At 42.4% G+C, this 26,067-nt stretch overlaps 1 protein-coding gene across 3 annotated transcripts in view; it reads right to left on the bottom strand.

The window, feature by feature from the left end:
• UGGT2 (UDP-glucose glycoprotein glucosyltransferase 2) overlaps positions 1-26,067 on the bottom strand; it is a 428,047-nt gene that overhangs the window by 18,899 nt on the left and 383,081 nt on the right. For all 3 annotated transcript variants that reach the window (XM_088458942.1, XM_088458958.1, XM_088458949.1), the window contains 3 exons: positions 21,254-21,414; positions 21,020-21,134; positions 6,015-6,131 (listed from right to left, as the gene is read on the bottom strand). In XM_088458942.1, the coding sequence (XP_088315068.1) occupies positions 6,015-6,131; positions 21,020-21,134; positions 21,254-21,414 (393 nt within the window). The remainder of the gene's footprint in view (positions 1-6,014; positions 6,132-21,019; positions 21,135-21,253; positions 21,415-26,067) is intronic.

Here is a 26,067-nt window from a genome sequence, read left to right as displayed (position 1 = left end):
CACTGATGGGAGTACTACTAGGAGCACTGTTGGGGGTACTACTAGGGGCACTGCTGGGGGGACTACTAGGGGCACTGCTGGGGGGACTACTAGGGGCACTGCTGGGGGGACTACTAGGGGCACTGCATAGAGGGGGATTACTACTAGGGGTAGTGTTGGGGGGGACTGCTACTGGGGGCATTGCTGGGGCAGACTGCTACTAGGGGCACTGCTGGGGGGGCTACTACTAGAGGCACTGCTACTGGAGGCACTGCACTAGTGGGACCACTACTGGGGGCACTGCATAGGGAGGGATTACTGCAGTGATTATTACTGGGGGCACTGCAGGGAGGGAGACTACTACTGGGAGTACTGCATCGGGGGGAATCACTACTGGGAGCACTGCATAGGGAAGGTTACTACTGGGGTCACTTTATAAGTGGCACTGTATAGGTGGGGGACTACTACTGGGGGCACTGTATAAGGGGAACTATATTGGGGCACTGTATAAGGGAAACTATATTGGGGGCACTGCATGGGGGGACCACTACTGGGGGCACTGCATAGGGGGGGCCACTACTGGGGGCAAGGTATAATAGTGTAGCTATCAAGGGTGGGGGACGGGGCGTAAGGCTGAAGAAAGGCCTTGGGTGCCAAGAAACCTTGCACCGGCCCTTGGCGCAACATACAGTTCCCAAATGTGTCTGAATTCCTCTACATAAAAATGATTTCTAAAGTAGTAGGTGCAATTCTTAATCACTGTGAACGAGTCATTTTTGCAACAGTATTGGCACCCACGTCATACTATATAAAGCACAGTTATGGACTATAAACAGCTCAATAGGTTATAAAATTGGTTTAAAACAATATGGTTCATACATACAGATGTGACATAAATTTTTTATTTTTTTTGGCCTTTGGAGATATGTCGGAATAATAGGAAAATAGCATCTCTAGCAACCAATAGGAAAACAACAAGATAACAGATGGAGATGTAAGATGTACTTGCTATAAAATTCCACTCTGAAATTATTTCTCAAAGCAAACATAATACAATAACTGCACGTTTCCTGGACTTTCAGATTGTTGCAGATATCTCTTTGAATAAATATATTACACCACAGTCTATGAAGATCTTTAAGGTGCTGTTTGAATGGCTGCCATTTGTTTTTACCCTGACTACCCCAGGCAATAATGCAATTCTACTTTCTAGACCATGACAGATTACAGAATAGTTTATTGACTTCCACAAATTGAGCATTTACAGAATAAGACATGCTCCCAGGCGGTGTGCTGTATATTTTCTCTTCATTCTCTCTCAACACATTTGCTATGGAATGAGAATTCCAAGCCTACGGATAAGATCTTTCCCACAGCTTATTAGACTTGATCCCTTTAGGCACAGGTGGAACAAGATGCTGCTATATTTGATTAAGTACAGAAAACAAAGAGGAACCAATTTTCTAACACTGAGAGGGAAGCAGAATGTCAGAGATATAAAGTATCTGGTATATATTCAGCCACTTGGAACATTAGGCTTACTGTATGAAAAACCCTAAATTAATCTGTAATAAGATCATATAGATTAGGGTCACTTCCAGGCTACAGAAAGGGACATCACTAATTCAAATACATGACTCATTTGAGATCTATAGCTAGAGAACATTTATTGGAGCCAAGTGACATGGTAAATCACTTGTTACTCTGTGCTCCAAGCTAATAGGACACTCTGCAGTGCAATTTCTCATGCTCCATCTGTATTCCACCAAATGACTATTACCTCAGTGAGGATCCCTTTAGGTGCATAGAGTAAACAACAATACAACAAAAGTATAACAACAAAAACACATACTACAACACAGACTGCACTTCTTTATCTGTCATGTGTGATTGTGAGCCTGTTCAGTGACTGAGTGGTTATAGTGCAGAAAAACACCTCATCTGTTTAGTAGTGGTATCTCTAGACTCTGCTCCATGTGCCTGGCCACAGTCACCAGCCACTGCTTTGCCAGGATTGTGTTGGCCCTAAAGGACTTAAAAACATATGCTGGAGAGCGCATGTATGATTTTAGACTTTATGAGTCTGTTCAGGTTTTTGGAGACTACCCCTCTCCTCCAAATAATGGTTGCTGGTCCTGTCCAGAAGATTGAAATATTCCGACACTATGTCATAGTGCTTGCTATCTTTTGGGCAGCCACCTGCAGCATATTTCCGCGCACTCTTCGGATGCGGTCATGGAAGAGAATCTCACTACCACCTCTGTAAAGAATGGCTTAAATATGATCCTGGCTTACAGTGCCTTGGGGCATAATAGGAAGGATTGACTCTCTTAAAACATGGCCTAAACAGCCTGCTCTCATTATAGATACACCATGGATGGTTTATGCAGTGAAAATGAGTTTCTGAAATGAAACACTAACTTAGTGCTTCATTCAGATCTTAATTAAAGTAGCTGGAAGCCTATACAACAATAACTCTCACATCAACATACTGAAGATGAGCAGGCTCCAGTTATCCAGCCAGGACGTCCTACCTATTATTTTGTCTATCAAATAAATCTGAATGTCCACCATGCTGGCCATCTTTGCCAGATACATAAATTTCTTATCTATTTGTTTTTACACTATATTCAGAGTCCTAAATAAGAGCAATTCCATGAGAATATGAACATACTGTAGAGCCTAAGGGACTTATTCATCATTACTAAACTTTCCCTGGAGGTAATTAGGTTTAGAACTCGCATGGAGTTCTACCTAATTACAGAGGAATTCATCATTCCTCCTCTCCATAACTATCTATTCCGAAAAGCTGTCATTTTTGCGATGACAGCTTTTCAGGAAATAGATAGTTATCCCTGTCCACACTAACTTACCGCAGCTGTAATCAGTGCTGCACATGCGCTGTAAAATTCGTCAACCCAGCGCATGCGCAGCACTGCCTACACATGAGGTAAGTTTGTGTGTCCCCCCCCCGCTCACCTCCCCCCCCCCCCTTCAGCACTTACCTGTCCGCGCCTCCGTCTCCGTCCTGCTGGTCTGTCACATGGTCTCCCAGCAGACCACAGTACAGATTAGAAAAAAAAAAAAAAAAAACATTTCTCTAATCTTTATTGTGTTCTGCTGGGAGAACACAGTGTCCGACCAGCCTCCGGAGCCAGAGGATGCACCAGACCGCCGGAGGAAGATGCCGGGGGCTGTCCAGCTGGAAGCAGGTAAGTTTCACCTGCTATTCGCCACCTCACAGTGGCGGATTGTACCTCCATCAAATTCCGAAAATTCATAATTTTCGGAATTTGATAAATACCATAATTTCCACATCCCCATACTAATGTATGGGGAGTGTGGAAATTAATGCAGGGGGACTTAGCAAGGAGATATCAGTGATATCTCCTGTGCTAAGTGGCTTCATGAATACTAAAATAACGTTATTTAAGGAAAATGTCTTTAAAAACGTTAATTTAGTGTTGATGAATAGGCCCCTAAAACATAAGTCATCACCGGTATAAGATGTTGGCATTATTAATCAGTTAAAGTGCTCTATTTTTCTAATAGAGGAAAATAATTTTGATTTGTGATCGAGTACTTCATATTAGGGCTCTTTAAACTATCAATGTTCACTGAATGAAAGCAATATTATGGGCAGACTTTCATCCATTTGCATATAAAGCAATGCAAATTATGTGTTTGATTAAATTATTACATAATATCTCAATATCAGGGTTGATATAATGGAAATAAGGTAATGTAACAGCCAAAAAGATCCTCTCTCCATGATATGGTTAAATTAAAACATACAACAGTAAAGGTTCCATTACCAAAAAATGTTAAAAAGGTTATTTATTCAGAATTAGAGATATTACATAAAAATTCAGTTTTATATTAAATGTTCTAAATACAAGCTCATTTAAAAACAAGAATTCCAGGCTGTAATTTGAGGTAACTGAATCACATTAGGTTGCTCCTTTGATCAGGAAGTAGACTCCCGATATTGCCTGCTAAGAATTTAGGTAAAGTCTATTGCCCAGGCTTGAAAAGGGGAACTTTTCAGTGGTGATGTCTCTCTCTCCCTTTTAGTAAAGCTCCACACTGATATGATCCATCTCCCACAATCACAGACACAGCTGAGCTAGACAATAAGCCCAGCACGGTAGGCTTCTCCTTATTTACAGTCCTTGTGAAGCTGGGGGGCAGGATTTCAGCTCTGATATTAGGATTGTCCCAGAAAGGGACAGTGTGGCTAAAAGATTTCCACTCAAAATGGATGTCCTGCAATAGGAAGTATACCCCCCAGGTAGGAGCTGGTTGTCCTTGCCCCCTGTGTGGCATAATGTGTACTGTCAGCACAACAATGTAGCATGTTGTTAGCTTAGGGTAATACATTGTGGCATAATATGCACGGGTGGCACTGTGTAGTGTAATGTGAACTAGGGAACTTCTATGACCCCACCCAGCTCATGTTAGCATTTTTGCTGAAGGGTGTGATAAGAACAAGTGATGCACGCTGTATTGAATTCAGAAAGTGGCAGTCTACAAACTACTCACCATGATGCTAATGTACATCACGATACAATGTACAGAATACACTAGTTTGTGCCGAGTAGTTTGTAGATCGTCTATTTCTACCCGCCTGCCACCTCGCAATGGAATGCATGCAACAGATTTGGTGAGCAGATCACAAGGAAAAGCAGAAAGCATCAGAGGTTGAGGAGCGCAGTAAGTCAGAGCTGTTGATGTGAACTGGGGACATTACAATGTGCGAATAATGTGAACTGGGAAAACTACAGTCTGGCAATAATGTGAACTAGTGGAAATAACATGTGACAATAATGTAAATTGGGGGCACTACTATGCTGCCATAATGTGACACTGGGTGGACCACAATTTAGCAAAAATATGAACTAGATGCACTACAATGTGGCAACATTGTTAACTGGTCACTATGCGACATAATGTGGACTGGGGGCACTGTGTGGCATAATGTGAGAACTAGGGCACTGCTATGGGGCATAAAATAAACAAGTGCATGCAGAAAGATTTCTCTAGAGGCATTGGGGGGCATTTGATACAGCCTAACCTAGCCAAGTGGTTCCCAAACTTTTTGGAATCACAGCGCCCTAGAATATCAGCATTGTTTTCACGGCACCCCTAATCCAAAAGTTTGTTATTCAGAAATTCAGGAAAAAATGTAGTAAAGCAAATTGCCCTTACCTGTCATCCTTAGGGTCAGTTATGTGGTGGTGGACTTCTGTTTGTCCACATATTTAAATTACATTGACCATATATAATTCGATTTTGTTCTAGACCACCAACCTGATGCACCCCTGCAAGTGCCCCAAGGCACCCCAGGGTGCCTAGGCACACAGTTTGGGAACCACTGCATTAGCCCCTGATTTGTACACTAATGCCAATATGTATACCTTTTTTTCATTAACACAAATTATCTGTATTTCCATTGATCTGACCTAAAAAATTATCTCAACTTCCTTTACATTTCCAACAGCAGATGCAGAATTTCAAACAGCAAAGACAAATTTTACTTTTTATTTTTTTTTTTACTGAAAAGATTGAACCAACATTGACCACATGTTGCATGTGACCCTCTTGGATGATTACTTCTGTTAAGAGGATAATGAAAATCAGGTATGACTTGATACACTTCAGGTGCTACATGGGCAACCATATAACCTCACAAGGACTGCATATTACCCTTAATCTCAGGAATAAGTTACACACAAAATATAAATAGGCAATTTAATGTAGTATAAACAAGTGTAACAAGCTATAGGAAACAAATCTGACCATAAAGCAGGGAGTAGCTGGGGCACAGATGCTGTCTGTTACCCATCACGGATATATAATGAACACTAATAATCTATGGTTGTCACCAGCAGAGTGTCATTAATGCCTGCATCTATCCTGCAAGTATGAGCTGCATAATCTCACTTAAATAAAATTCTAAACAGCAAAATTTAGTTTGTATATGTGCTCTCTTCAGCGCAATACATGTGTTATTTTATTCCATAACATCTACTCACCAGATCAATAGTTTTGGCTTTTTGTTTAGATTTGTCATCACACCAGGTCTCACACCAAAGCCATTCTTGAGGTAGCGATTTTATTGACACTTGGTGAATCATATTGTTAGGCAGGTCCTGTGTGACAAATTAAGGAGTCAAAATCATTTTCATAATTTCATTAAATGACCAATATCTGTAGTAAATCATTAAGGTAATTGGCAGTATGTGCAACATTTTCAGAAACACTATTCATGTACGACAACAGTTCTGCAGTATAAGTCGTACACAATTCATATACTGGTGGAGGTGTGTGTGTGGGTGAGGTTGAGGATTCAGCCCCGACTTAAAGGGTACAGAGCCAGCAGTAATGTGATGTGCATGTGACAGGCTGCCTGCTGCTACCTGTTACTGCTGCTGAACTGCAAGTGGAGCTCTTCAACTGGAAGCTTTTCACAAACAAAGATCTAGTTTATAAGGAAGAACTGTGCATTTTTTTTGTATGTATACAGAACTCAGTATATTCTACACATTTTCCCAGTTTCCCATATAACCTAATAATAAAAAGAATAAAACTGGAGGGTGACGGACGGAGGGCGGCCAAAAATGCTATGCTAGTGGCAGCCTGACCCCTAGATCCATAATATCTCAGACAAGACCATAATTTTACAAATTATTGGAATACTTGTTCAAATTTATTTTTAAATACAAATTTTATTTTCGTGCTAATTTGGATACCTTACAACAGTTTCTTTATCAACAACTCCTATTTGACACATGGCGCGTGAAAGAGCCTACTGCTAAGGATTTTACCTTTTACTCACCTGTTCACGATGTCCACACAAGGCTAGACATGATTTTTCTAGGTGTTGATCTTGCGCAATTAATACTAGATGCCAGCATTCGCCTCATCACTTCGTCAGACCACTCCCTGCAGGGGCGTCTTTAGAGAGGAGGGGGCCCTTGTGCATCCCCCGTAATGGGCCCCCTCCTCTCATGCCGGCCACTGCAGTATCAGTAGACACTGGGCACTAGAGTGTGCCCAGAGTCTACTGAGCATGCGCAGATCACCAGGAAAATGGTGCGGCCGCCATTTTCCCTGCAATTTCCTCAGCGCATGCACAAAACGCTGGAAAAATGGCCAAGGCGGCCATTTTCTGGCGTTTTGAGCAGTGCTGAGAGACCCTACGCGGGACCTCGGAGAGGTGAGTTTTAGATAATATGGGTGCAGGGTGTGCGGTGCGGCCCCCCCTGGACCCGGGGGCCTATGTGCACCCATTAATGATATGCCCCTGACTCCCCATTTACAGTAGATATTGAATCTCCTTTTCCTCGTAATCAGTCTAATATCTGGTGCCTTAATGATAAGCTCCTTTTAAATCCTTCCCTACGGTCACAACTGACCTCTGAGATAAAAGAGTATTTCTGTTTTAACTCCAGCCCTGCTGTCTCTCTCCAGCTTCTCTGGGACGCCCATTAAGCAGTGATCTGAGACACTCTGATCAAGTCTGCGGCCTTTGCTAGGAGGGCTAGGAATAAGAGACTCCTTGAACTTATGGACCTGGTTGCTCAATTAGACAGAAACTATAAAACCTCAGGTTTGACTGTTGATTACTTTCTCCAAGGAGGCCCTTGAGGCTAGGTGTTTACATCGATGTTAAGATATATGCGAAGATACTTGCCAACCACCTGAACTCAGGTTGGCATTGTACGGGGAGACAGGCCAGGGACAATACCAGGCGAGTTATTAGTCTCATTCACTCCATCAATTCCACCCGCACTCCAGCCCTGGTGCTTTCCCTAGATGCTAAGAAGGCCTTTGATCAGATTTGTTGGCCCTTCATGGTCCAAACATTGGGGGTCTTTGGCTTAGGTGGTGATTTTCTCCAAGGCATCCAGGCCCTCTACTCTACCCCTTCAGCTAGGGTCTCCGTGAATGGTCTTCTCTTGTCCCCTTTTCTTATAACCAATGGCACTAGGCAGGGGTGCCCTTTGTCACCCCTGATCTTTGCTTTGGTTATTGAACTCCTTGCAGCTCAAATCTGCCTTGACTCTGATATTAGGGAACCTCACTCGGAAAGGCAGAATTAAAAGTATCCCTTTTTGACAATGTTCTCCTAACCCTAACTTCTTCTCATATGTCTCTTCCAAAACGGTTTCATGTCTTGGCTGAATATGGTTCACTTTCGGGCGACAAGATCAACTTTTCAAAAATGGAGTCCCTCCCCTCAACAACTCACCCATGGCCTTGGATCTCCTGCACCACAATTATAATTTTGCCTGGCACCCCTCTAAAATTAAATGTCTGGGAGTTTATATAACAAGTAGGTATGACACCCTATACTCAGTGAACCTCCCCCCTATGCTTAAAACAATCTCCGATGGCTAGATCTAATTATATCCTGGTTGGGGAGGATAGTGGCATTTAAGATGAACGTTATGCCTAGACTACTCTACCTCTTCCAGACCCTCCCTGTTGCTGTCCCTAAATCAACTTTATTACAATTACACAGGTTTGCCCAATTTGAATGGAAAACCAAACCTCCCCATATCCGTTTTCTCACTCTCCGATGTCCCACTACCAATGGTGGCAAAGGGTTTCCTGATGTTAACCTTTATTACTACACTACCCATTTAAGTCAGGCATCATCATGGTTTGCATCATCCCAGACACCTAGGTTGGTGGAAGTTGAAGCTAATTCGTGATATATACCCTTTATGTCTTCTATTGTAGGAATGGCTGCATCTGATAGGCCTCAGTCTGCTCGCTCACAACAGGTTATTTCATTTACATGCTCCGTTTGGGATTACGGTGTCTCTCACTACAATATTACCTCCTATACATCCCCCATTACTCCTATGTTGTTTAATTCAGCATTCTCCCCGGGTTTCAACCTCACTCACTTTTCTTCATGGATTAAAGGTGGAGTTAGGGTACTGTAGGATATGATCTCCTCGATGCAGGTGGATGCGCCTCTCTGAGTTCCTTACAGAATAAATTTGATGTACCTTCTTTTTTTTCAAACAATTTTTTATTGACAGATTGTATTTTGTATTTTGCTTTTTTTTGGCAATGTCAGGTACAGATATTTGATAAAAAATATCCAGTAACATACAAACAAATGTGAACAATAATATATAGCAGAAAAGGGGATGAAAAACACATACATAAATCCCATATAAAAAATTTGGTCAAGAGGGCCAACCGCATCAATCAAAAAGGTATTCCTGAATTTAGGATCTCCGACTGATACCACTCCGTCAAACCAAAACATTTTCTTAATGCTTCTTTTAATACATCCGAAACTGTATGAACATAGGGGAGCCATGTTTCAAAAAAGGTTTTAGTCTGTTTTTCTTTATGTAAAGAAGCTTCTGTCCAATCCATAAAAAATAAAAATGAAAATTTGGTGTAAAATAAAGTTATGGAAAGTGTATCAGTCAAGATCCATTGTGATAAAATGACTTTTTTAGCAGCTGCTGCCAGTTTAATGAGTAAAACGCGGTTGCCCCTGGTCAGACCGTCACTACCTCTATTGGAATAAATACCCCAAAAAAAACATTTTTTAGTTAATTCAAAACTAATCTTCAAACAATTAACTATATAGTACTGAAGGACCTTCCAAAACACTTGAACCTGGGGGCAAAGCCAAAAGCAATGTATAATATCTGCCTCTGGAGCACCACATTTATAACAGTTAGAATTTTCTGCGTTTCCAATAATATATTTTAATTTTGGGGTGAAGTATGCTCTATGCAGGATTTTCTGGTGCATTTCGGTGTAGGAAGATGAGGACAAAATTTTACTGAGTTTTGTATATGCCTCAAGAATATTTTTCATAGAAAGGTCCAGTAAGTCTATTTTCCATTTTAGTAATCCTGTCGAACCGGATTCTAAATTTAGAGTAGAACGTGAATGTGCATAAATGGATGAGGTGGAGAGGGGGTCTTTAGGTTTAAATAATAACATTCTGTCTAGGGAGCAAAGTAGATCTAACTTCAAGCCTTGTGATACTTTTTGAGCATAACTCACGTCTTGTAAGAAGGGAAATAGTGGTATTGGAAGAAGAGGGAATTTATCTTGTAGCTGTGAGCGAGAGATAGGTGAAAGATCATCCGTGTTTAGAAACTGAAATACATAGCATAAACCTGCAACGTGCCACACTTCAAAGATTGACAAGGCCACGCCCGGAATAAAATTTAGGTTACCCCACAGTGGTAAGAATAATGAGTTCGACTTTGATACCTTCAAGCCAGACCTAGTCAATCTCCACGCCATACATGTGGACTGTATTAGGATGTTTTCCTTTATTGAAGCTGGGAAAAATTGTGGAGGGGTGTGCAACAAAGAGATCAGGTTACAATCAGGGATAAAGGCCTGTTCTATATGTCGTTTCATATAAACATCAGAGCCACCTATCCAATCAAGTGCTGCTCTATAGTTCACCGCCAAAGCATAGGTGCGGAGACATGGGAGATTAATACCCCCCAGATCCCGTCCTTGCTGTAACTTGAACAACGATACCCTCGGGCGTTTACCTGCCCATATAAATTTTGTCAGAGCTCTGTTTAAGATTACTAGGTCTGATTTGGATGGTATTATTGGGAGCATTTGTAAAACATAAAGAAATCTAGGAAAACAAATCATTTTGTACAGATGACATCTGCCTACGTAAGATAAAGGAAGATGTGACCATCTATCAAAATCCGATATAGTCCGCGATAACAGGGGAGAGAAATTTGTATCATATAGTTTAGTGGGGTATAATGGTATCCTAATTCCCAAATATGTGATGCAATCATCGGTAGCCCATTTAAAAGGAAATTGGTCTCCCCAGCCTAATTTAGCCTCCGGAAAAAAAGCCAAAGCTACAGTTTTTGTACAGTTGATTTTAAATCCCGACATCAATTCAAACGAGTCAAATATACTCATCAAATATGGTATTGATAAGTGTGGGTCCGCAAAGTATAGCAATAGGTCATCTGCAAATGCAGAACATTTAATCTCCATTTGCGCTAATTTAATACCTTTCCATCTAGTTTCATTGAAAAAAGATCTGATGAGGGCGTCCATTGCCAAATTAAATAACAGTGGCGAGAGTGGGCAGCCCTGTCTCGTGCCATTGATGTACCTTCTATCAATACTTTTGCTTACATTGAAGTCAGACACTTCATTAACTCACTCCGCCTTAACTCAAATGATATATCTTTAACCTCATAAGAGTCTTTGGGTCTCCACAATCCTCTCATGAAAGGTATCATATGTAATTTCTAACCTCTTGCTCTATGTTAAACTACCATACACACCAAGTCATGAACTCCAGTGGGAAAAAGATCTAGGGAGCCCACCTGCTGAGGAAACATGGTCTGTGGTGCGGGAGAGGGTATCGAAGTCCTTTATTTCCTCCTTAATCAAGGAGAAGCCTACAAGGTTTGTTATAGATGGTACCTGCCCATTTGCACAGAATGTATCATTCAGCCTCTGACCGGTGTTGGAGAGGTTGTGGTGAGATGGTACTTACCTACATATATGGTGGTCATGCCTAAAATAGCCCAATTCTGGGATGGGGTTGCCAGTCTCATATCAGAAGTTCTTAAAGTACCACTAACTAAGTCTCCCTGGTCTTTTCTCCTTGGCTGTCCACTTGAGGACCTTAACAAACATGCTGATAAGCTCTCTCCACATATTTTAAATGCCTAATTGCAAGACAGTGGATGCTTATTGACCCTCCATCTCGCCAAAAACTTATAAATAAAATTTGCCATGTGGCAGCCATGGAGAAAATATCAGCTTACCTCCACAATACCTCTCATAAGTTTCTCATGCTTTGTTGTGACTGGTTCTTATATAATAGCACCATGCCACATGGGACCCTGCCCTCAGGCTTTTGGGATCTCCTACTCTAATGATTACAATTTGTTTATATTATTTTTTTTTCCCTCAATTTCTGCCATGGTGATATTTGTTCAGGCTTCCCCAACGTGTAACTTAGACCCGGATTCTTACTTACCTGCCCCCTCCCCTCCCAACACCCTCCTCTTCTCTTCCTTTTCTTCTTCCTCTCTCTCCATTTTCTCCTTCTCTTTTTCATGCTCTTACGATTCGAATTGCTCTCTTCTAATGTTTTGCATTGTTATCTACAGTCTATTTCAATGTGTTTTGATATTTAGCAGTTTTCATTTCTCTATATTTTTTAATTTTTCAGATCAGTCTATTGCTATATGTGCCTATATGTTACTATGCAATTCCGTATATTTTTTTTTGTATATTCCCGATATCTATTTTGCCTATGCACATATTGTTGTACTATTTTATTTTTGTAAACTTCAAAACAAATTTGTAAAAAAAAAAAAAATATACAATTTTTATTCCTATATATTCTCCTGGCACTAAAAATAAAAAGTTTGAAATGCAGCCCCTGTTTTTTTATATTTAGTGTTAGAAAATGCAATAGACATCATCAAATGCAGAGCAACTAGCTAGATATAAGATTATATACACACACACACACACTATATATATATATATATATATATATATATATATATATATATATATATATATATATATATATATATATATATATATATATATATCTCTATAATATGAGAGTTACCCTAATGGATTAAATCACACTCTTGCAATTTCTATTAATCAGTGTCTTTTTTTAGACATTTTCTCTTTAACATTATTACAATCACGAAAATATGTACTCATTTATATCATTAGCAAAAGCTGTTCAATGCCACCAATGTACTTTACTCAACCAAGAGAGAGTAGAGGTTATCAGTAATTCTGCAGAATAAAAGATCTTTAGTGTGCTTTTTCCCACGAATGCAATTCAATAAGAAAAGGTAAAAAAAAAGAAAAAATTCACACCAGTAACTGTGTATCCTAATACACAGTTAATAATAATAATAAAAAAAACCAACAACAACATTTTTTTTTAAAACAAAATTAGATGCAACAGTAGTAATCAACACCAAATACAAGACTAATATGGATTCAATGTAATTGAGGAGGTGTAATATGAAAATGTACAAAGTTCAGTGTTGAGTAAAAGTGGTCAGTAGCATTACTTTTTCCACACCAATAAAGTAACTCCCTTAGAAATTCAAGATTACATTTTTTTTCTTATTAGTCTTCTGTGTCAATCAACAAGACTATTGCTCTTTGGTTACTATGACAACTGGTGTAGATGTTTAACTAAAAAGGAGAGTGAAGACTTAGAACATAAATTGATGGCTGAAGCATTTAAGATGTTATCGCCAAGACTTGAAGTTGGAAAAGTTGCCACACATCAAATCAGCAGAAAGTCTGTTATTTACTCCCTCCAAACCAGTCTTAAGTGCCAACAGTGCAAGAAGTGGCAACAAAATAAATAAAATGTCCACCACCACACACCCAAAAGCAACAACGAATTGTAAATTCCGACCTCCTCTGAAGGAGTTAGAAGTTAGTGCGCAATACTAAAGAGAAGCTACAGAAATCTGAATAAGTGCACAATTCTAAGGAGCTGCAACTGTGCCTTATAAAATATTTTCCGAGGTAAAATAACAATGTATGTTAGTATATTAAATAGAAAATGTGAAACCAACGAGCTCTGAGTGATTTAGAAAAAGTTTGTTACTGCATAATTGTACTTTGCACCTATGTTACAAAATAGACATAAAGGAACTTAACAGTGTGCTCTCTGTGACCTGCCAAGCACCCCATGCACCCACAGTAAGAAAGGGGCTCATATTGTGCTTGAAAATGATTTTAGTGGCCTGCAGGAGTTTAGGTTTGAGGAGTTTATGGCAGAACACTATGAATACAGTACAAAAACATTATACTTTGTGAACCATGAATAGCAGAAGGAAAGGTACTGGATCATGTAAAAACAAAATACTAGACAAGTATGGTACATCAAAAGTGGACATACTTAGAATTTTAATCTAATCATAGAGTATATAATAAGCATCCTGTGCACTATGCAAGATACAGTGAGTATCACATTATGCTAGAGTCCAGTGTTTCTTTACCAGGTCTTGCACTGGGGGTTGTAGCTTCTTTGTCTGGGCATCGCTGCTGCTGCTGCCTATCCTGATTGGCTGGCTTCACGCTATGTAAATAGGGATATGCAGCATTCTCCTAGATTTAGGCATGATGTCATGTGACCACCTACGTCATGGCTGACTCCAAATTCAAATAGCACAGCTTATTTTAAACATATTTTGGCATTAACCAGCTGCCAGAGAAATAGGTAGTTATGAGCTATATTGTATCAGCACCTTTCTACTGCTACTGACATTTCTAGATTGCTTTGCCCAGTGCGATTCTGCTTGTTCAGACCTTATAAATTTGACTGCTAATTTGGGGCCTGATTCAGCAATACGCACGCATCTGGCTGATTGTTGCGTACTGCGCATGCATCGCAATGCACGTGCGCGACCCAGCCACTGCGATCGGGACTGCAATCTCAGAGACTACACAGACCCCTCGCAGAGTGATTGACAGGAAGTGCCGTTTGGGGGTGGTAACGGGGGGGGTGGTCGGGGGAACGCAGGCATGCCAGTGCATTTGAACGCCATTGCAGGGGCATGCATAAATTATCCACATCGATGCCCTAAGCAGTCTGAGGTCTCATAGCATGCGTGGAAGTTAGCAATTTCTGAGTAAGGTCAGGGCTTGTGCAAGTGTGTGTGAGGCTGCGATGGTACTCGATTGTACCGATAGTTTCGTTGTCTTCCTAAACATGGATGTGTGTAAGGTAAAGTGGGGGTTGTTATATAGTGCAGTGACGGCATTGCAATGAATTAGCATACTATCGCAGTTGAACTGCGTGCGTAATCGCTATTGCATTCACAGTTGCATTCAGTAGTGAATGAGACACTTGGTATCTTGCGATTCTGACCCTTGGCTATTCCTGACCATTCTATTGGATTACCCTGCATCTTATCAACCACTGCTCTGTGCGCCAGCTCTTGGTCTGTGACTATTCTTCTATATATTACCATCCTACTAAATAAGGAGCCTCGGCAGGGGACTGTGAACTGCATATTGAGAGCAGAAAAGCCCAAGCCTCCTTACCGGTGTCACTGGCAAAAACCACAGATGCATGAGATCTAATGCCTTTCCTATGCAATGCCAATACTAATTAACAGTACAGAGGACCTGACTCAGATTTGGGAATAGAGTAAGATAGAGAAAGCAACTCTGTACCTAGACAAATCATGTTGAGTCGCAGGGGGTGCAAATACATAAATTTAATTTTACATGTGGGGTAAATACTGGCTGCTTTTGCATGTAGCCCCCAAATTCTGGAAAGCTTTATTTTTACACTACAATTTTGATTATAGTTTGGACACAAACCCGCCCAAATCTAAACCTCTCTGTACTTTTTAAATCTTCCCCACCTGCAGTGCACCATGGGTTTACCAAACCCTCCCGGGTAGGGTGCCTAACCCTCCTCCAAGGGATGCCTAACACTAACCTGCCCCCCAAAACCTAACTCTAAACCCGCTACACTCCCTGAACCTAACCGCCCCCCCCCCGCCCCGCACGGCTTACCTTGTTTGAGCTGTCGTCCTTCGGTATCGGATTAAGATCGGCGTCTATCTTAAGTCCCCTGTCGGGCTTCTCCTGTCGGGATATAGACCGCCGGCATTTAGTCCGCTGGTCTATAAATTGCATCCCGTTATAACTGACAGTCATAAATAAAAGGCAGTATTAACAAAGCCTCTAGCAAACAGTCACATACAATGCATATGTAAATTAAGTTGCACTGGGCTCTGAATCACCTACTCAAAACACAAAGCTTGGTAGGATATAGAGCACTATATACCTGATCCATGGGAGAGGTATACTGTGCAGGGAGACTGACCCAAAACCTCCTGAGACCAGCAGCTACAGCAGATAGTGGACTGCGAGTTTCTCATATACACAAGGCGGGTAGGAGGAGCAACCCAGATGTACGAAAACCTTTGAAGGGACTGCGTTTGGGACGGGGGCGGAACTCCCAGGGGAGCGCCTTCCTCCCCTAAGCTGCATCAACAGGCCGTGTACGCTGGCCTCGTGGCTGCAGAAGCGCCTGCTGCCAATCTCCGGCTTCAGACGATAAGGCCCCGGTGGTCTAGTGAGGACGCGGATGCTCCGGGCCCTGACTGCAGCGGCTTCCGATCTGCCTCCTGCGCCGTGAGCAAGGACTGACACTCGCGATTCCCCGTAAGCGAGGAATCACCTTACCTGACATCTCCATGCGTCCGGTTGCAGTCTGGGTCCCAACATCCCTGCTAGTAAGCTCAGCTGAGACCCGCCGAAAATCATCAGCCCTGTTACTGGTGTTGCGGCCCGGCGGAGGTAGAAAGAGTTGCAGTACGTGCGTCTTAATTCAGACGCTCAGTACTGCCAACCCAAAAACATAGAAAATAAAATAAAACAAAATAAAAGCTTAGGACTGCCTAAGCAGTCCCCTGTTACAAAGGTGCGTCTGAATCCTGCAGCAACAAATGAGCAACTGAAGGCATGTGGCTGTGGTATATATGGAGGAGGACCCGAGGCATCCTGGGAGCTGAAAGCTTTAACTGTTTGTCTGGATCTCTCCGAACCACATTACCCCATGGTATCCCAGTGGATCCCTATGGATCCTGATCAGCCTGAATAGAACTAATTAGTGCCTACTGCACAGCCTTCATTTTTATTGAAATTTTTGATTACAAAGAAGTAAAATAATCAAACATGGCAAGCAAAGAAAATGCGGCATACAAATGATCTTACGCCAGTATAGAGAATGAAAAAAAAAACATTTAAACAGAACAGGATTTACTCATAACCCCTTAACATGAAGAAGTAGATAAGAACCCAGAGGCGCCATTCAGGTTTACGAATCCTATAGAGAAGGATGATTAGAGGAGGCAAAACAAAATGTTTAAATACACTGCCAGTAAAATCCTAAATACCACACAAGAAAATATCTGCCAAAATATCAAAACTAAACAAATACACCCAAACAAACCTCCCCATAACCCCCCACCCTGTATAACCTAACCCAATCTAGTTATACTTTGGATCCCCTAATAACCACCCCCCCCCTACGCTACACTAATCTACCTACATACCTACTAGCCCCCCCATTGAAGGATAGCAAAAAGAATACACATGACTAACAGAGGCAATATACGAATGACCCTGAGCTAGGTCAACCAACTCTCTCGCATGATAAACAGAAATGGTGTTCCTCTAATATATAATGCTAGGTATCAAACTAACATATAACTCAAACAATTAGAGAAAATGACCAAACATTAATGCTGAGAGCAATAGATTTAAAAAACAAATATTAATCCGCCAGGTCTCAACCTCCTGCAGGAACAGTCCTGTCCCTGACTCCCCAAAAAAGAAAGAAAAATACACATTAACAATAAGTCCTTCGACAGCAAGATGCCAGCAATCCGCGACCAGCACACTGCAAACACTGCAGCAGACGAACGGGACCAGAAGTGGAGGTAGATGGCAGGAATCTCAAAGGATGTGGCCAGGAAGCAGGACAATGTCTTCAGGGAAGTGCAGCACACAATACAGACTCTGGAGCCGGAGATATGGACGCCACACACCACAAGGAGAGAGCCCGGACGCTGAGAACACCATGGGTATAACACAAGAGGCACCCAGCAGGATTCCACCTCCAAACCACCAATATACAGGAAAAGGTATCCCACAGTAATTATCAGCTTGGGGAACAAACCAATGATAGCAGGATAATTAAAAGGATATACTGTAGGCAGGAGAGCCAGTCAAATGCTCCCCCTTCTCTTAGCTACTCCAGGTCACGGCCTTCCTACTGCTCAGCTGTCTTACTTAACCCATTGTTTCCAGTGTCCCCGAGATTGACCTAGAGGAATTAAGTGGGAAGACTGAGTAGGCACTAAAATGTTCATTCTATTGAAGCTGAAAAGCACCCCGCAACCAGATAAAGGGTCCAGTTAGAGACTAATAATTGGCACCCCCTAGTCAGATTTGGATTGTGAAGCCAGAGGAATTACTGGCATATCTGAAGAGAAAGCCTGAATAACTGTCGATCCAGTCTCTGCTATGGTCTGGACCAACAAAGTAGAATTCGGCGTTGAAGACCTCTAGAGTGGAACCTTGCCAATAGGATGGCATTGAAAAAGGCCACCATCTTCCCAAATAGTATTATGCATGCCAGGATTGACACCCACTGTGCATGCAGCAATGATCTCACCAGAGACTGTAGAGTGGCCACTTTTCCCTCTGGAAGAAAACCCCCTGCAAATTTTGTCCAACAGCATCCCTAAAAACATATGCTGGAACGGCACCAGCTTGGACTTTGGAAAATGTCTGGTCCAACTGTGCTCCTCCAAAGATTCCATTACAACTTACAAATGAAGGTTAAGCTTTGAACTAGACAGTGTCTTGATCATTAAGTCATCTAAGTAAGAGAGAATGGTAATGTTATGGCTGCCATAACTTTATAAATACTGGTGGTGCCATAGCATTCCCAAAGGGTTTGGCTTGAAACTGGTAATGCAGAGGACCCACTGCAAGCCTGAGAACTTTGCAATCCCCTGCCCAGATGGTACATGTAAATAAGAGTCTGATGTCCAACGACGCTAAGAAATTCCCCACCCATCATTGAAGCAATGACTAAAGTCAGAGATTCCATTTGAACATGCCTACAAGTAAATGACAGTTCAACCCTTTGATTAAGCTACGGGTGAAAAGAGCTATCCGGTTTTGGAACCAAAAAAAGTTTGTAGTAGAATCTCAACCTTCTTGACTCTGGCTTTGCAATGGGCAGTGCTAGCACTGCTGGCATCCACTCTTCTGACCGGGTCTTTTGGAGGAGTAGAAAAAATATCTGTGCAGTCGAGAACGCGGAAGATCTAAATTGTATCCTCAGGACACCACACCCCTGACCCAAAGGTCCAAGGTTGATCTAAACCATGTTTCCCGGAACTGAAGCAGATGATTCCCAACTAACAGCAGTTCAGTACCGGCTTGCGGAATGTCACGCTGAAGACTAATCTCCTGACTTTGGGCCTGATTCAGAGCCGGACACTCTGACAGAGCGCTCGCTCTGAATCAGGGCCGGCCTTCTGTTTTTTTAGAGTGGCCTCCTGGCCGCTCGCATAGCTGTGGGTGACCACCCACAGCTATAGCGAGCAGCCAGGAAGATGGTCGCGATGGTCAAGACCATCGCGACCATCGGGCTTGCGACGAGACCCTTGTGGTAGGGTCTCGTTGCCACAAGCCCCAGAGTGCTTTCGGCTCAAACAGAGCCGACAGCACTCCCACTGACATCACTTGTGATGACATCACTTGTGATGTCAGTGGGGCCGGCTCCAGACGGTAGGCGTTCCCATGGGAACGCCGCCGTCTTGGCAGCCACGCCCCTGGCCCGCCCACCGAAGGGGGCGTGCTGTCACTCAACATCGACAGCACGCCCCCTTTAGTACAAGACCCAGAGCGACGGCTTGGCCGTCGCTATCCGGGTCTCGCGCATGCGCACCATCGACCTGCTTGTGAGCAGGTCTGAATCAGGCCCTTTGTCCCTGAACATCTAGTTGCCATGGCCATGGTACCCTTGGCATATCCCCTTCTATAGGTATCTGACTGTCCCCTGGAACACAGAGCCCAAGACTTTCCAGGGAAACAAACAAGCTAAAACCTATGAATTTTGACCCAAGGAGGTTCTGTCTGCTATGACCTTAACTGTAAAGATCGCCTGGTAGAAACCGGTAAGGCTGATATGAAAGAAAAGAGGCTGTATCCAAAGATGCATGGCCATTATAGATGGAAGCTTGATTAGCATTATCCAGCATGAGAAGGAGGTCTGATGAATCCATACCGGACTAGACTCCTCTGCCAACTAATCAATCCATGTCTCCATGGCCTTGTCTGCCAATCCACAGCCAGGGCCAGTTGCAGAACTGTTCTTGCAAGTGCAAATAAGGACTTCAATATAGCCTCTATCTTACTACCAGTTGAATCTCTCAAGCTGCATACACACACACAACGATTTTTTGAACGATTATCGTTAAACGATATAGTTTAACGATAATCGATTGAAAAAATCGTTCACTTTCTGAGTCAAACGATGAACGATTATCGTTCATGCGCTTTCACATTTGTAGTTCAGTCAGACGTGTCAACTCAACGAATTTCAGTAAGTTAATATGCAAAAATCGTTTGTAGTTCATAAAAATCGTTCATTACACTTTAAAAAATCTGACAGAAAATTGTTCATAAAATCGTTGGTAACAAAATCGTTGTTTGTGTATGCAGCTTCAGTGCTGCGGAATTCGAAGTAGGGATGACTGTATCTCCCTACTGTATGTCTGTGATTGAGAGATACCTACTCCTTATTTATCCCACTGGGACAAAAAATGTTTTTCTTTTCTTAGGAGTATTTATTTGTGATTATATTCGCCATATTTATCAGTGATCAGTTGGACTCACTGATACTATACAAGATACTATATATCAAACATTTATTATATCCAGGAGATAAAATATTGCTTCACAATTATTTCCTATATATTTTTAAGGAGTACACTATTAAAATTTGATTTTTTAATTCAATCCTCATTACTTTGATAAATACTAATTTTTGAACAAGAGTGCCCCACAAAGGAGTTATCTTGACTTGCCTTGGCAACGTTTTTGTTGTATGTTCTGACTTCTCTGACTCTGGGGTGCACCACCAACCATGAATCTAAGATAGATGTTTTGAATCTATGCGATCATATCACTGTTGGTTTCTTTCATACATTTCTCTAATTGATATTTATTCCTGTGCAGAATCGTTTTTCCAACTATTCCCTTTCCCCTTATTTTGATCAATTGTAATGGTGACAAGTATACAGAGGTAAAGGTTTTGTGATCAATTATTGGTTTTCAACTAGAATGTAGTTGATAAAGCTATCGTTGGAAATGAGGATGTCATTCTGCGCATACATAGTTTTTCAGCATAAAAGCGATAAAGATTTTATCTTAAAATAATTACAAATAAAAAGATATTCACCTGATCAAGATTAGACAAACTGTTTGGATCCTGGCTAAGAGCCTGGTACTGTCCACGAAGACGATCACCTGCAGCAATTTTCCTGAATTTCTTAAGGTCCACTACATATAGAGCACTGCAAAACAGAGATGGATTTATTTAGGAAAAGAGATTACGTAAATTACCAGATTTGGTTGTGAGCATTTACAAAGAACTGTACATTACACATATTGATATCAAACAAAGTTCATCTACCTGATGTGATATTTCCTATGTCCAAGATGTGATGCCCAGTAACCAGATTTCCAGAACCGATAACCATCCATCTCTTTGCGACTGTCACAAAAGGGAGTGTAACCATAAGGTGCTCCACCAAGGTCAAAATCACGTAACTCTTTTAAATCTGCCCTTACAATCTGGTCACAAAGAAAGTTCAGAGAAAGTGAGAAAGGAAAGTCAGTTAGCTAGATGTTTATCTGAGACTCCGGTGTGCTAAGCTCTCTTTGAACATATATACATACACACACACACACACACACACAAGACATGCACAAAAAAGGCTGCAAAACAATATCAAATTGCTTGGATTTCCCAGTAAGCAGTGTTAGATCAATTGTGAGGAACTGGAATTTGTATTATACCACGCAGGAACTGCCTAGACAAGGCGGTTCTAATACTGGTTGACAGTGCAAGAACGAGACTTGTGAGGGAAGCCAGAGAGAAACCCGCAATCACTTTGAAGAGCCTACAGAGTTAGTGACTGAAACTGGAGTGAAGGTGCAACAATATACTATCAAGAGCTCTGCATACAACTGGCCTGTAGAGGGGTGGCTAGAAAGAAGCCATTACTGAAGAATGACCACATCAAAGCATGTCTGAAGTTTTCAGAAAACATCACAGTGACCCAGGTAACGTGGGATAAGGTTATGTGGTCAGATTAAACAAAAAATTATATTTTTGGCCCTAATTCCGCAAACACCACCCCAATAGTGAAGTATGGGAATTCCAGCATCATGTTGTGGGGATGCTTTTCTTCTGCGGGGACTGGGCATTTTTTTTTTAGCATTGAAGGATGGATGGTGTAAAATACAAGGAGATGCTGCAAGACAACCTGCTTCAGTTTGCTAGGAAACTATAGCTTGGAGAAAGTTCACCTTTCAGGAGAATGTTCCCAAGAACAAGACAACACTGGTGTGCTTAAACAACCAAAACGTGAATGTTCTACAGTGGCCAAGTCAAAGTCCAGATTTCAATTAAATTGAGAACCTGTGACACTTTTTAAAAATTGCAGTCCACAGCGTTATCCAACCTGAACAAACTGGAGCAAATTTTCAAGAAAGAATGGGCAAAAATCACTTCCAAAATCACCCCCAAACCTGGTCAAAACTTACCCCAACAGACTTAAGGTGGAAATCAGTTAGCAGCGGGCCTTCCTGCAGGCTTTTAGATCTCGGGTTAAGAGATATTCAATTACCGACCGCGGCAAGCCCCGATGGTGCACTTAACGTGGATTTCTGTTTGCAGGTCTGTGGTAATAGCATAGCTCTGGGTATATTTGAATAATTCCAGGCACTTAACCCGGGAGCTAAAGGCAACTGGTAAGTCCTGCAGCAAATTGAATTCCACTCTTAAAGCTGTAATTGCAGTAAAAGATGGTTCTACCAAGTACTAGTCTACAGGAATTGAATACTTATGCAAGCATCATTTTTCAGTTTTTATTTTTTTATACAAAGAATGAATTATAAGTTTGCACTTCAGTAGTCTACTAGTTTGCAATAAAAATACCTTCTTGAACAACCTGTGACTTAGGGGGTTGAATAAACTTAGAAGCACTGTACGCATAAATTATAAATATCTCTATCCCTCTATATCAGTACTTATGCCATTTTTCAGCGTCAATTAAGGGTCTACAGCCAGCAAACTTTTTAAAATAAAGCAGCAATCAGAAATTAAAAATTATTAAGGCTTGACCTCTATTCAAGGCACTGTCCCTTCTTAACACCTCTCTAATATATGTTTAGCTAATCCACTTATTGACTTCTCTGTGTCACTCTCAGGTTGGCTTAGCCTATGTTCTGGCATTACTCTGGACTCTGCTGTCTCAGGGCCTGTATTCAGGTTGGTTCGCAATGCTGCATTCGCACGCACCCCGCTTGCTGCAAAAATATGCTAATGAATGCAATTGCACGGCAACCATAGCTCTATACCAAGACGCCCACCACAGTATAATGACATGCATCTGCAAGTCAGTAAAAACATCTGTAATATCGGAACCATCCAAAAAAGTTGTGGTTGACCTGACCCTACCGCACAAACTGCTAAACTTCCTGTCGCCATCTAGACCTCTGCCAGCGTATGCTATCGCAGGGGCTTAATTATGCACACCTCTGTAACAGCGTTTACATGCCCAGGTGCTCCTGCGTTTCTCTGACCACCCACCGTCACCACCCTCAAACGGTCACTTCATGTCAATCACTGTTCGTTTCCCGAACGCAGTGGCCGATTCGCACACGTGCAGTGGGACTTATACGCATGCGCAAAATGCGAACATCAGCTGGCTGCGTGCAAACGCAGCCTTGTGTTCCAACCTGAATCAGGCCCTCAGTTCACTAATAGTCTCTCTCCAGCTCTTAATCCTACAAGAAGCATCTTAGATTTCAGGATTTGAACAGGTGGTCAAATAGTACAATCTAGTCTGTAACCAAAATACATCCCCTTCCCCAGCTCACAACATCTGGTGTGAGCAACTTTGGGTTGACACTATTTATGCCATGGTCCCTCTTCCATAACTTGGTTCTGGTCTTTCCATACCTTCAAGACAATGCTGATTCTTACAACTTCCTTTGCTGCTCTTCTGTTTGAAGCTTGGGACATTTTATATCTGCAATTCAGTGGCATAGTCCAATTGTGAGTCACTTTGAACACCGGCTATTCTGCTCAAGGCGATGTAAATTATCAGAGTTCGAACGGCACATGATAGTGGCTGCCCGATGGATGGGATATTCCATTTCAGAATTGTGCAGACATTCAACATTTCTTCCAGTTGTTTCGGGTTGATGGTAGGGTTCGGGTGTGGCACAGACCCAATGAGGCCATGGACCACAGTTGTCAACAAGGCACCATGCAGGCTGGGGGTGGTTCCATAATGGTGTGGGGTGTGTTCACATGGAATGGGTTAAGTCCGCTGGTCCGCCTGGGCACGTCATTGACCAGAAACTGCTATGTTGCATTGCTTGATGAACAATTGCAGCACTTCATGAACTTCATGTACCCCCAAAACGATAGAATATTCCACAGCAGGTTGATGCACTGTGTCATTGGTCCCAGGTTATCCAGAACTGGATCAAGGAGTATTTTGGAGAGTTCCAATGAATGGTGTGGCTACCACGTTTACGTAGGAAGTGGGACAGATTTATCTGCCTTGGCCAGGAGGCAGTTCCAAGGGGTGGGGTGGGGTGTAGGTGGGGTCCCTGGTCCCTGGACCCTCTGCACACAGCACACAACTGTCTCCTATCTCCCTGCCCAGGAGCAGTACCCGCTTCCCCCCACAGATTTCAAAAGCATAATTAACAGAGCAATAACAAAACAGATTAAAGAAAAACAAATGATGGCAATACATCAGGTGTACTTAAGTTAAAACAGGATACAAAACATAGGTACAAAGGAGGGTTGACCCACCCAGAGACAGACTCGGACTGGGCTGCCAGGGAATCGGGTAATACCACGGTGGCCCCAGTGCATTGTGGCCATGCCCCTTTCTGTGAGGTGCGGGGCTTAGCAAACTGCGGCACTGTGTTGCATGGCGGTCACTGCAGCACACTGCATTATATGGTGAGACTGCGACACTCTCTACATTATATGGCGGTCACTGCCGGACACAATGCATTATATGACGAGCACTGCGACACTCTGTAAATATATGGCGGTCACTGAGGCACTCTGTTGCATGGCGGTCACTGCAGCACTCTGCATTATATGGTGAGCACTGCGGAACACTCTGCATTGTATGGCGAGCACTGCGACACTCTGCATTGTATGGCGAGTAGTGCGACACTCTGCATTGTATGGCGAGCACTGCGACACTCTGCATTACATGGCGAGCACTGCGACACTCTGCATTACATGGCGAGCACTGCGACACACTGCATTATATGGTGAGCACTGCGACACACTGCATTATATGGCGAGCACTGCGACACACAGTGCATTATATGGCGAGCACTGCGACAGTGCATTATATGGTGAGCACTGCGGCACTCTGCATTATATGGCGAGCACTGCGGCACTCTGCATTATATGGCGAGCACTGTGGCGCTCTGCATTATATGGCGAGCACTGCGGCGCTCTGCATTATATGGCGAGCACTGCGGCGCTCTGCATTATATGGTGAGCACTGCGGCGCTCTGCATTATATGGTGAGCACTGCGGCGCTCTGCATTATATGGTGAGCACTGCGGTGCTCTGCATTATATGGTGAGCACTGCGCCACTCTGCATTATATGGGTTAATTGCGGCACTGTATTATATAGCAGTGACTGCGGCACTCACTGCATTTTATAGTGAGCAATGTGACACTCTGCATTATATGGTGGGCATTGCGACACCCTCTGCATTATATGATTGGCACTGCAACACGCTCTGCCTTATATGGTGGGCACTGCGGCACTCTATATTATGTATATAGTGGGTACTGCGGCACTCTCTGCATTATATAGTGAGTAATGCGACAACTCTCTGCATTATATGGTGGGCACTGCGGCACAAAGTGTAGCAGGTGCTGGCATCTTAATGCAATGGGACTAACAATGTTTTTTCCCTCACCATACATACATTTCAGACTTTGCAATGCTGATAGCTGTATCCAAGCTAGCCCAAGGTGACTAGAGCTACAGCTTCTAAACCCTATGCCTTCTGGAGACTGGACGTAAAAAATATTATTTACCTGGTTTTAATCTATAACTAGAATACCAGATTCAGCGTTATTGTTATTTTTTATTTAGCTCTGGGCCTGTGCATTTTTTTTTTACTTATTCTCCACTGCTAGCTCGCCACAACCTTGGCCAGCCACA

This window comes from Taudactylus pleione, unplaced genomic scaffold (genome assembly GCF_031769625.1).
Source record: "Taudactylus pleione unplaced genomic scaffold, aTauple2 ptg000041l, whole genome shotgun sequence".
NCBI lineage: Eukaryota > Metazoa > Chordata > Amphibia > Anura > Myobatrachidae > Taudactylus > Taudactylus pleione.
This window is presented reverse-complemented; position numbering and strand designations above follow the sequence as displayed.